Here is a 12,309-nt window from a genome sequence, read left to right as displayed (position 1 = left end):
AAACCCAGCTGGATGCTCTCTCCTGCTCAACAGGGCTCTCACTCCTCTCCCATGGACAGTGTGCCACAGTCACCACAGGATGTGCTCCAAACCTTTCCAAGTTCCTGAAGTCTAGTACCCAAACCTGAGAAAATCAAAGCTACCAAACTTCTTCCATTTTTCCCTCAGAACCTCAAAAATTCTATACTAGCAATTATCTTTCTGCCTTTTAGAAACCCTCTCCAAATCTGAGAGGAACCATTAAGCTTTTCCTCTCCAAAGCAATCCTTCCACCAAGCCTTGGCTTCATCCCCTCTGCCTGGTTCAGGAGATGAGCTCTTGGTGTCTTCATTCTCGCCCACTCCACTGTAAAGTTCCTCTTCCCTACATATGGGTCGAAGTCTCATAGACTACAAACCAGGCTGGGCCTAGCCTCTCCCCATCCTTTTGGATAATATATAAGGTGATTTCCAAAACTATTTGAAATATGGAAACTCAGTTCTATGTAGTTTTTTTAAAATATATCTTCCCTTTTTTTCCACAATATGTCACATATGTCACATTCCTACTGCTTGCCAGACCACAATTAACCAACCACGTGGGCATTAAGGGTTTCCATAAACCTACCTCAGCTTCTGCTGATGATTTCCACATTCATGTCATTCCATACAAAATTCCAGTAAATTCTAACACAAAGTCCTCTTCTTTGACCCTTACCTCCACCTACTTCCCAGGCCTGAAAAATTCTCATCCTTTCAGTAAAGAACCTAAATATATATTTTAAAGCATAATTTGAATCATTCTTTTGGTATAAATCCCTTGCTAAAAGAGATGAGATCCCAAATCTACCTGTAGTGCATCCATAAAATACATGCATCTAAGTATTAAACACATATAACCCTGTGAAGTTGGAACTGTTTTATTATCTCCACTTCACAAAGGAAGAAAGTCAGACTCAGAGCAACTGTGACCTGCTTGTGGATATGATGCTGGTCAGAAGGGAAGGCACACCTGAGCCCAGGTCTTCCAACTACCAAGCCCTCAATCATTATACTACTTCATACTTTCCCTGTGATATAGCCAGTGATGGCATTAGATTATTAGAATAAGATTCAATAGCAAGATCCTGGTCTCAGCAGAAGACCAGCATGTGTTTCTTCAAATCTCACCTAAGGTACTGGCCACACTGAGAATTAGCAAAAATAGGCAAGAGTGAAAAGACAAACCAGTTTATCAAGTGGAAATTTATATTTCATTTTTATTTTTAGAACCAACAGTTTAAAGTGGTTACTCAAATGATCTCTAACTAAAGAAATATTTCATTTTTATACCATTGTGGTGATCGCATTCCACTTTCAGTTTTTAGTATATGTAAATGTGTTACCACGTTTAAAATACTGAAGATCTGGTTCTGATACAACTAAGAGAGAAACATGGAAAATAGAATCCTAAGACCCTGAGAAAATGTTATTTTCTGAAGAAGGTTAGGAACTGAAGCATCTGCCATGATTTAACTAATAAGTCTCATGTCATTCAATGCATGTTTCGCCTGCCAGAAGCTCTCTGTAGCATCACACTTCAGTGACCTTTCAGGCAATAACAGACTAAAGTACTCCTACAAAGGGTTGTGTTTTCCTAATCAGAAAAAAAAATAGCTCTGAGTCCACTCAGAGATGCAAGTCCAGACTGAGCACATCAAGCTCACACAGGAAGCTGAACTGCTGCCACCAAGTAAGTCTGTGTGGGAGGAAGGCGGGGCTTTTGAATTTGGGCTACAGTAGGTTATGCTCTGAATTCCTTTTGTGCAACTGGAGATAAGTACCCTTGAAATAGAGACCTGCAGAGACAATGGATTTACACTCTGTTTTCATAGGCCCACACAAATTTTTTAATGTCCTTCAATGAGTTCTTCCAAATATTTAGGCTTAGCTTTCTGTGAACTGCCTGTTAAAATTTCCCCCCATAGCCTTTTCCAGCTCTGTCTCCAAAAGAGAGTGTGTTGCCTAGTGGCTTTGTCATTAATAACCAAGGTACAATATTATATTACAATACCTCCCTGCCAACATGTATTTAGAAAAGCAGTTCTAAGTTTGCTGAACTCAGTGGTCATGATTAAAAGGTTTAAATAAAAGGGAAGCTCACAACAGGGAACATATTTGAGTGAGGAATATTTATTCAAAAAGCACTTTCCTCTTACTTGGTAATTTTGAAATCCCACTATTATTAACTTTATTAAATCATAGTTATTAAACTGACATGGCACTTTACTAATTTAAAATCATTGGGCATCTCTGTGCCTCTGTTGGTAAGTAGACAAAAACACACCCATATTGCAGATAGGAAAACTAAGCCAAAGAGAAAACGCTGTAACATCTGAAAAGAAAATAACATTCCTGAGTTGTTTTCAGATGACCAAAAGCAAATCACTACAATGAGGCAAAGATTAAACAAGTACAAATTTTATTTTATTTTGTCACCTACCCAGTCATGTACCTCTGTTTAGGATGCTATGAACTGGCCAGAAAGAAAGCAATGTTTTCCCTAGCAGTTATCAACATTTGCAACATAGCATTCATCAGTGGATTGCCCTCTCAGCCCAGTCATTCTGATGCTAAAGCATGTCCTAGCCTCTTTCCTTCTACTCCCCTAGATCAAAGAGACTAGGGCGGTGCCTTCTTCCCATTGGTGTCCAAAAGATTTCTTTTATCTCACAGGACCCAAGCAATCACTGACATTCTAGATCTTCTATAAAAGGTCCTCTCTTTATTATCATTCAAGACCTTACGAAGGAAAGGGTAAATGCACTCAGTCAAATTTCACTTAGAAATTTTACCAGCATCTTCCATGCTTAAATCAATTGTCTTTAAAAAAAAAAAAACAACAACAACAACAGCCTAAAGAGTTTATTCAGTAAATATGGCTTCCATGAGCCAGACACTGCTCTGGGTCCTGGGGCTACTGTAGTAAATAGTAAATCTCATGCAGCTTAAATTATAGTGATAGGATCAACAACAGAAAGCAGAGTCACAATATGTCAGGTGGAGATAGTTTTCAATAAAGCACAATAAAGCTGAATGAGTAAAAAGAAATTAACCTCTAAAATCCCAGCAAGTCCCTAATCTGCCTTGCACCAATTACAGTTACATTTCCCTTTTCCCAAGTGTTTCCTGGTCCTTGGTGCTTGTACGTGCCACATATAACTTACATACTACATTTCCTAATGAAGCCAAACACCAACTCCCTCCTCTCATTCTTTTTGTTCCATTAAAGGCTGCAACATCCTCCTAGACAACAAATTTGAGCTAGGAGCCAAACATCTAGATGCCATCACAATTACTTGGAGAAGTACCTGCTAGCTGTTTCATGACTCCTATTGCTTAGGAAAGTTTTACAATATTCAGTAGCCTCTTTAGAGCCTAAATGAATGTAATTATATAAAAGAAACAGAAAACAGACCAAAGTGGCATTGAGGGTATTCTAAAAATGTAAGCTAACCCCAGTAATTCAATTTTAAGAGAGAAAAACATAATTTTGTCTACTATGCTCTCCACCCACATGGCACCCCAAAGAGTTCCAAATTATGGGTGAAACACCATTCTGTAAAAGATACAGAGAACCATGTCTACCTACACTGACCACCACACTCTTAACTCTAGTGGTCAGTTGGATCCAGCTTATTAATATTCCTCTCCTTCAGGTCTTTAGGAAGACATCCAAACAATTACTGAGAATGAGTACATGTGGAAACTGACCTTACATAAATTCTTTGGCTGTGAACACAGACAGGTATATAAAATACACTACAGAAAATATATCCTTTGATTCTGATTTAAATTTGAATGCCCCCTCACAAGTGAGATGGTAAAAATGCATCCTGGTTACATTCAGATCCTCTTCTTTTCTCATCTTGGTTCTGAGTCATCTGCTGTTGCATCCTTTTCCATGACCCCAGATGACCTGAATGATCAGAACAATCGCAATCCTTCTGTCAAAGCTTTAGCACTATCCTCTCCAGTTGGGTAGTTGTAAATCGGCTCTACCATCCCACACATCAGATAGATGGCTAATAAGAGCAAGACCCAGACAACTCAACCTCCATTCGCAACAGTACTCAGACACATCTCATTTCCCTTCTGGCCTTTTCTCATGTCTCCAGAAGGTCTACACTGCTCCTGACTCAAGCTTTGTTTCCCAGTTTTGGTCCCAATTCTATCCTTTGGACTTGAAGATTCATCTTGGTTTCTTCCAGTTATCCCTTGGCTCACTGCACAGTCTCTGACTTATAAATTACCATCTGTTTTTTTCTGCCATCCATCTCACACCTCTGGAATCAAGCTAAGGAAATATTTCAAAACATCAATAAAAACACTAATAAGCCTGAGATTGACTTGGATCTCGGTTTCAGTGGAGGAGACCTTACTGTTTACATCTGCCCACTCTCTTCTCCAGCACCAGGGTGGGGCCATCTTACTAACAGGGAACCTCAGAACAAGGAAACTTTAATGCTTGAATGCCTCTCAGAAAACTAGTCCTTAAGTCTTAATGTTGATAAGAGTGAACCCAGGGCTTCCCTGGTGGCGCAGTGGTTGAAAGACCGCCTGCCGATGCAGGGGACACAGGTTCGTGCCCCAGTCCGGAAGGATCCCACGTGCCGCGGAGTGGCTGGGCCTGTGGGAGATGGCCGCTGAGCCTGCACGTCCGGAGCCTATGCTCTGCAATGGGAGAGGCCACAGCAGTGAGAGGCCCACGTACCAAAAAAAAGAGTGAACCCAAATGAACAGGCATTTAGGCACTATCTGCAATGAATCCCCAATCGTAGAAAATAATTTCTCAAAATACAAACTTTAAATATAGTTGCCATTCAATTATTGTACAGCTCTTCTGGTACCATTTATATTAGCTAATGTGCAAACGTGGGCAATTCAGAAAACAAAAGAGGTTTGCTCTCTTTTAATTCATCTTCTATAAAATATTTGATATAGTTCTACAGTTGTTCCAAATTAAAACACTTTCTTTCTCCTAAACTGCATGGTTTAGAAGAATTATAAAGAAAATCCTGAATTTTTAAGGGCTTTTAATTTTCTTCTTCCACACCACATGTCTCACCCAGGGCTCTACATTCCTTATTTTATCCTCACACTAATAGTATTAAGTATTATAATTCTTATGTAAGAGAAGTTAAGTGATTTGTCTAAGGTCACACAGCTGGCAAGTGGTCAAAGCAGTATTTGAACCCTGATCCTTATAACATCAGGATCTCTGTCCTTTTCATTACACTGTAGTCCTCCTTATCTGTAGTTTCACTTTCCATGGTTTCAATTACCTGCCGTCAACTGCAGTCTGAAAAGACTAAACGGAATAAACAATTCATAAGTTTTAAATCGTGAGCCATTCTGAGTAGTGGTGATGAAATCTCACACCATCCTGCTCTGTCCCTCCAGTAACATAAATCATCCCTTTGTCCAGCATATTCATGCTGTGTATGCTACCCATCCGTTGGTATAGGAAAAAAAATAGTATTGTGTATATATAGGGTTCAGTACTATTCATGGTTCAAGCATCCACTAAGGGTCTTGGACTGTATCCCCGCAGATAAGGGGGACTGCTGTACTATTCCACTTCTGACCAGAAGAGAAATTCTGCCTCAATAAAAGGGTTTTCATGATAAAAAGAGATATTAAATCATAAGAAGACACGGAGGCACCTTGAAAGCATATTAATAAGTGAAAGAAGCCAATCAGAAAAGGCTAGATACTATAGGAGTCCAACTCTATGACATTCTGGAAAAGGCAAAACTATGGAGACAGTAAAAAGATCAGTGGTTGCTAGAGATTAGGGGAGAGGGAAGGATAAAAAGGCAGAACACAGGACTTTTAGGGCAGTGAAACTATTCTATATGATACTAACATCGTGGATACATGTCATTACATCACTTCACCAGAAGTGAACCATAATACAAACTCTGGACTTTAGGTGGTAACAATATGTCAGTATGGGTTTATCAGCCATAACAAATGCACCACTCTGGTTGGGATGTTGACAGTAGGGGAGGTTGTGCACGTGCTGGGCGGGGTGGGGGCAGGAGGGGGTATATAGCAACTCTTGGTATTTTCTTCTCAATTTTGCTGTGAACCTAAAACTGCTCTAAAAAATAAAATCTATTTTAAAAAAATGAAAAGATTTCCCCACTAAACAGACATCATGGACTTTATGTTACTTGCTCCAATTTCTACCTGTAACACTTAGGATATTAAAAAGAACAAAAACTAGTCAAAGCTAAGCCAATAGAAAAAGATATTAGAAAAAGTAAAGATATCCTCTAGCACCCTAATTCAGTTTCTAGTTTCCTCTCTTTCTTCTTCCAGTCATCTATCTTGTCAGCTTTTTGTTGTTTTGCCTCTTTTTGCCCCACCACATGACCTCCACATCCAGGAATGGGAAAGAAAAAACAAAACCAAAACATTTTCACAGCACTCTTAGTATTTACTGTCCCAGTTACTACCCCTTCCAAAATGTAGTGGTATAAAACAACCATTATTATGCTCATGGATCTGTGGGTTAAAAATCCAGACAGGGCACAGTGAGGATAGCTTGTTTCTGACCCCGGATGTCAGGGCCCTCAGCTGGGAGACTCCAAGATTGGGTTGACTCAACAGCTTGGGGCTGGAATCATTTGGAGGCAATTTTTCTCACATGTCTGGGTGTTGATGGTGACTATCAGCTGGGACCTTAGCTAGCCTGTCAGCCAAAATCATATCCGAGGGTCCTCCATTGATCTCTCCAGGTGCGCTAGTTTGGGATTCCTAGTTTGGGCATGATGGCTGTGTTCCAAAAGAGAGCATCCCTGAAGAGCAAAGTGCATGACATTTTTTTGATCTAGCCTTGGAAGTCACAAAATGTCACTTCTACCATACTCTATTGGTCAAAGTGGCCACAAAGTTCTACCCAGGTTCAAGAGGAAGGGACAAAGATCCAAACCTCAGGATGGGGTGAGTGTCAAGGTCACACTGCAGGCAGATATGGAATAGGAGATATTGTTGCAGCTATTTTGGATAATATAATCTACCACAGTAACTCTTGTTACATCTCATTGTACCTTAAATACCTAGGTATGTATTGCATTTGAATGTTTGGTTAGAGTTTGCTGCACATCTTTATTTCTGATTGTCTATTTGAGATTATGAACCACATAATGGCAGAGACAGCCATTTTGAGCTAATTTACATGACCTCCACCATTGCACCTTGTACTTGACAATCATAGGATATAACACTATTACTAGTGCCGCAATTGCTGATAGGTACATGCACTTGAGCAATCATTATTTTTTACATTTGTAATGTGTTGCAGAAAATCTCCATGCTAACCAAAAAGACGTATAGCATCTTAATTGTGCAAGTGAATTTTATTGCTCCAATTAGGTCTTGGTTGCTTCAAAGGAGTATATAAATTTCTTCTTCCAAGTGAATAGATTCTTGTAAAGCAATAATTGAATCTCACAGTTGAGGGGGGAAAAAAATCACTGCCTTGAAGGAACTATCTTTTTTCCTCCACAATTAGCTAGTTCTGGTTTAATAGATTATTAAAAGGTTTATATTAGTAATCTGTGTGAGACCTTGATCATGAACGTTTATCTCTTCTGAAAAGTTAACTAATTAAGGCGATTGTCCCTTTCAGTTGATTTCATAGGTGGCTTTGACTCTTATGGCTATCAGGGGCCTCAGAAGACATCTCATTTACAGCTACAGCCTATGTACATGTAAGTACTTTAATTTGGAGGTATTCTTCTGGGATACTAAAAGATGATTAAGAAAATGTTATTGTGGCACAAAATAGATGGCATGCAGCTTTCCTTCAGTCATTTACTTTCAGTATTTTCTCTTCTATTAATATTGTTCTGACTGAGATAATTCTAATAAATTTTTTAAATTATGAATAAAATTTAACTTATCAGGAAAGCTATCTCTAAAGTTACTTTTAAAAGTAGTCTTACATAAGTATCAACTACATGGCTAAAAATCCAATATAATATACAACTTCTTTGAATTACCCGAAATTTGTGTATTTTGAAAATGATATAACATTGTAGGTAGTTATATGTAACTATATATAAGCCATATATCCTGGTTTTCCCAGTATAGTCTTAGTTTACATGGGTTGTCCTGATATAATTATTACCAGCACACCCTATTAGTCTTAAAAGTGTTCTCATTTGGATGATAAATGATAGGTTATCACCTTAATTATGTGTAGTGTTAGAAAATAATAATACTCTTTCATTTTTCTGGTGTGAAAAGTGAAAATGAAACCAGAATATTAACACTGAAACTTATCAGACCCTTAACTCTAGCACTCAAGAGAGCAGACATACAATCAGAGCCTGATTTTTATATCTGTGTTTAGGCAAATTCCCTTGGATAACAACTGATAACAAATTCTATATATCAGCATCAAGTGATATGCTGAATTGCAAGCGAAGATCAAAATAGAAAGTAAGATTCCAATTCATTTCGAAATGTGAGCTTCTCTCTTTGAAGATATGTGTTTGTCGTCGTTGTCCTCCACCATTGAATCATTTTACCTTTTAATATTGTTAGTGTGTAGGATAATAAATACATTTTTTGGATTATTTCTCCTCCAGAGAGATTAAAGTAATCCTTATACATCCCCTTTTAAGCTTTTCTTTACAAAGGGAATGATCTATGCATCATGCCTGCATTTTGTGTGTGTGTCTCTTGTAGTTTCCCAAAAGCATTTGGTAACACCACTCATAAAAAAACTATCGAATTCAGAAATCAGCCAATACTGTATGTCATTCAAAGCATCCCTCTGTAAACAGGACATCACACATCCCCTCTTTTACATTCCCAAAACCACTGCCCTAATTCAGGCAATCATTAACTGAAGTTTTCCAGTCTCTTTCTTATTTTAGAACTCCTATCCCACCTTCCATGTGACTGCCAAATTAATCTTCTTAAAGTACCACTCTGATTATGTTAAGCCCCTGCCCAAAACCTATCAATGACTCCTTATTGCCTACTGAACAAAGTTGAAACTCCTTATCAGACTTTGCAAATCTACGCTGATCTGGCCCCAGTGTTCTATTGAAATATTATCTCTCCTCTTCAACCTTTAATAGTCTCAACCATATGCAGACAATGCTGGGAGACCCCAGGAAAATGTAATGATAAATAAGAGCTGGCCTCTGCTTCCTGAAGCTTATCATCTATTGAGGGCACACATAGTCTGATATCTCCCCTTATCCTTTTTCTTTCTTTTTTTTTTTTTTTTACAGTCAAACTAAAACTCTTACCATCTGCAAATATGACATGTATTTTTCCAATTGTCCATGCTGTTCTCTTGACACCAAATGTTGTTTGTTTTCCCCCAAATTCCACTCTTTCAAATCCCACTCTCCTTCAAATTGTATCTTAAAATATACTTCCTTTATGAAACATTTCTTAATCTTTTTCCTTTGACATCTTTTTGTTTTGCCCCATACTATAGTTGTCTCTCTATTTATACCATAACATTCCTATCCTCCCAGAAAGATTTGATAGCTTAAGCAAAAAATAAAATGATAAATCCTTTACATTCTTTACCATTCTTCTCAATATTGTAACATAGCCTTGTGTAAAGTGTTCTATTAAAAAATAAAGTCAAAGCAGTAAGGAGCAGTGGTAAGGAGTAGTGGTTAAGACGAGCTACTGAAGCCAGACTGCATGAGATAAAATTCTTTATGACCTTGGACCTATAACTTTATTTGAATAACTTTATTCTCACCAAGCCTAAGTTTCCTCACCTGCAAAATAGAGACAATAGCATATGCACTTCATATAGTTGTTCTGAATTTCCATAAAACAATGTTTGTAGAGCATGTACAACATAGGACATGTCACATACTACATGTTTAATAAACATAATTTATTAGATGTAGTAATAATGCTTATGTTAACCAATATTACTCATGAAAAGATTTTATCAACTCAGAAATCACCATACACTGTATTTCATTCCCAAAAGGTTTCCTCTGTAAACAATATATCACATATGTCAGCCCAAGTAACATGTAACAATATGTTTGTGCTCAAGAGTAGACCAGAACATCTACAAGTCCTGCAATTTCTTGCTTCTGACAATATCACACAACATTCTTATCATATAATATTACATTGTGTTGGTCAATATGAATGATCAATAAATATGATCAAAATATAATAAATTAGATGTAACCACTCTGTAAGGATCAGCTCTGATAATAACACGAGAATGCCGATTATATATAATCAAGACTATAGTTTCAAACCAGGCATTCATAATTCCAATGTTGTCTTTAAATAGAGGACTCTTCAAATTTAATGTCTGGAACAAAATTCCTTGAAGACAAAACTTCTCGTGATTTTATTAAGTACTTTAAATGCTGAACCAAAAGTAATAAAAATATTATTTTCCTCCTCACTGCCTAAGAATAGTAAAATTATATAAGATCTTTCAAGTCTCACTGCTCATGAAATAAGTTAAATGTTTAATAAATCACCAGTCAAAATACTACTACCATACCTTCTACAAAGAATCCTCTAGCAGACCTCAAGTACTAGAACACTAAGATTTTATTTTACAGGTGAGGAAACTAGATGAAAGAAAAGAAACACAAAGGTCACACAACTTGTTCCTTACACAGCCCCAATTATCAACTGGTTTTCCTGACTGCTTAGTTTTTTCCAAATTCTTATGTGGACTGTTGAGTTTGCTCTGACATTTCATTCCCTGATTTTAAATTTACTTATCTTTACTTCCTCACACTAACTTAGCTGCCATAGTTCCATACATGCCTGCACCCTCCCCTTTTCCTGCGTTTCCTTTATTCCCTTTTGATTTCACATTATATGTGGTGTTGAATGAAGCACTTTTTCAACTGTGTAGCCCTCAAATACAATCACTGGAGAGTCACTGCCTATTAAAATCCCATGAAAAACCAAAAATGATTCAAGCATAAACTTCATCCCCTGCTGGGAGGCAGAGACCTGAGCATCTCCTGTATCTTTGTCCTGTGGGGTAGACCTTCTCCTGTCAACCTGCCATAAATAAGTCTCATAAAATAAGAGTAATTTAACATCATGGGCCAGTTCAAGCACCCCAATGATATTATATAGCAACTGGAAATAAAAGCCATTCCTTAGAAGGAAAACAGATGCTTAAAAGCAATGCGCAGTTTTAGCTGTGGGGTTTCCATTATACCCAGCAAATCTTCTGTGGCTCAGAGCCTGGACAAGGCTTTGAAAACACTGTCCTAACTGACCTCCATTCACAGTTTGTTTCAGTTCCTGTAGTCAATGAATAGACAGTCCTCTTTTTTTAAAGTTAACTTGGGTGAATGTTCTTGGCCTGTAATTCTTCAGATTATCTATAATCCATCTAAAAGGGAAAAGTTTTCATTAATTTTTCTCTTACAGTTTGGAGAATTCTTTGAAACAAATAATGGCTATGAAGTTGCTGCGCAAAAACATTCCCACGCCCACAGGTTGATTTTCTAACAAAGTAACTGCTTTGACTACCACTGACCTAAGTGCCGAAGCAGGTTGAGATCTGTTTGGGCTCCCTGCAGTATAAATGCGAAAATACTCCATGCTATATCAGACCACATTTGAAAACATTGCATTCTTTTTGGCGGCCTAATTGTACAGCAATACATATTCATTTGCCCCCAGAAAATGGATTTTAAATTACCATAAATGGCCTCTCTATCCAAAAGGTTGCACTGCGGAAAAAGTTGAGGAGAGGAAAATTGTCTATTTAAAGCACAATTTGGGCTTTGGATCTCTTTTATTTTTTTTTTTTATTTTTTTTTTTGGTTTACTCTTGTGCTTGGAGAGGTGAGAAAAGGTGCTGGGCTCTCACCCTTGATTAAAAACATCTTTTTTTTCTCTCTCTCAGGTCGAAATAATACAAATGGCTTCAGTATATCAGCTCCTGGACCGTTCAAAGAACTTGTTTCGCAGTGGCCTCCTGCATTTTTTGAAGAGCAAGAAGCAACTAAGTTTAAATATATATACATACTAACAAAACATAAAGCCTCCATGTACACTGGGACCACACACACACACACACACACGGGCACACACACACACACACACACGGGCACACATGGGCACACAACCAATTCTACTTGGCCTCCTCTTTCTAACTGAAACAGACAGATATGCAGGATACGCCCATCGTGGATTTCCTGAAAGCAGGCTGCTTTCTCCCAGGCCTTTGGAAAGTTCATAAGGAGACGTGCTGGTGCCCTCTGCTGGCCGTCACTAACTGCTCTGCAGCCCAGCCAGTCAG

The 12,309-nt window shown here is 38.0% G+C and overlaps 1 protein-coding gene across 1 annotated transcript in view; it reads left to right on the top strand.

The window, feature by feature from the left end:
* NKAIN2 (sodium/potassium transporting ATPase interacting 2) overlaps positions 1-12,052 on the top strand; it is a 981,640-nt gene extending 969,588 nt beyond the window's left edge. The window contains exons 8-9 of the mRNA XM_060167694.1: positions 7,657-7,738; positions 11,914-12,052. Coding sequence (XP_060023677.1) covers positions 7,657-7,738; positions 11,914-11,923 — 92 coding nt within the window. The 3' untranslated portion in view covers positions 11,924-12,052. The remainder of the gene's footprint in view (positions 1-7,656; positions 7,739-11,913) is intronic.
* Positions 12,053-12,309: the final 257 nt, after the last annotated feature.

The sequence above is a fragment of the Lagenorhynchus albirostris genome, chromosome 12 (genome assembly GCF_949774975.1).
Source record: "Lagenorhynchus albirostris chromosome 12, mLagAlb1.1, whole genome shotgun sequence".
Lineage (NCBI taxonomy): Eukaryota > Metazoa > Chordata > Mammalia > Artiodactyla > Delphinidae > Lagenorhynchus > Lagenorhynchus albirostris.
Note: the sequence above shows the minus strand (reverse complement) of the source record. Positions and strands in the feature narration are given on the sequence as shown.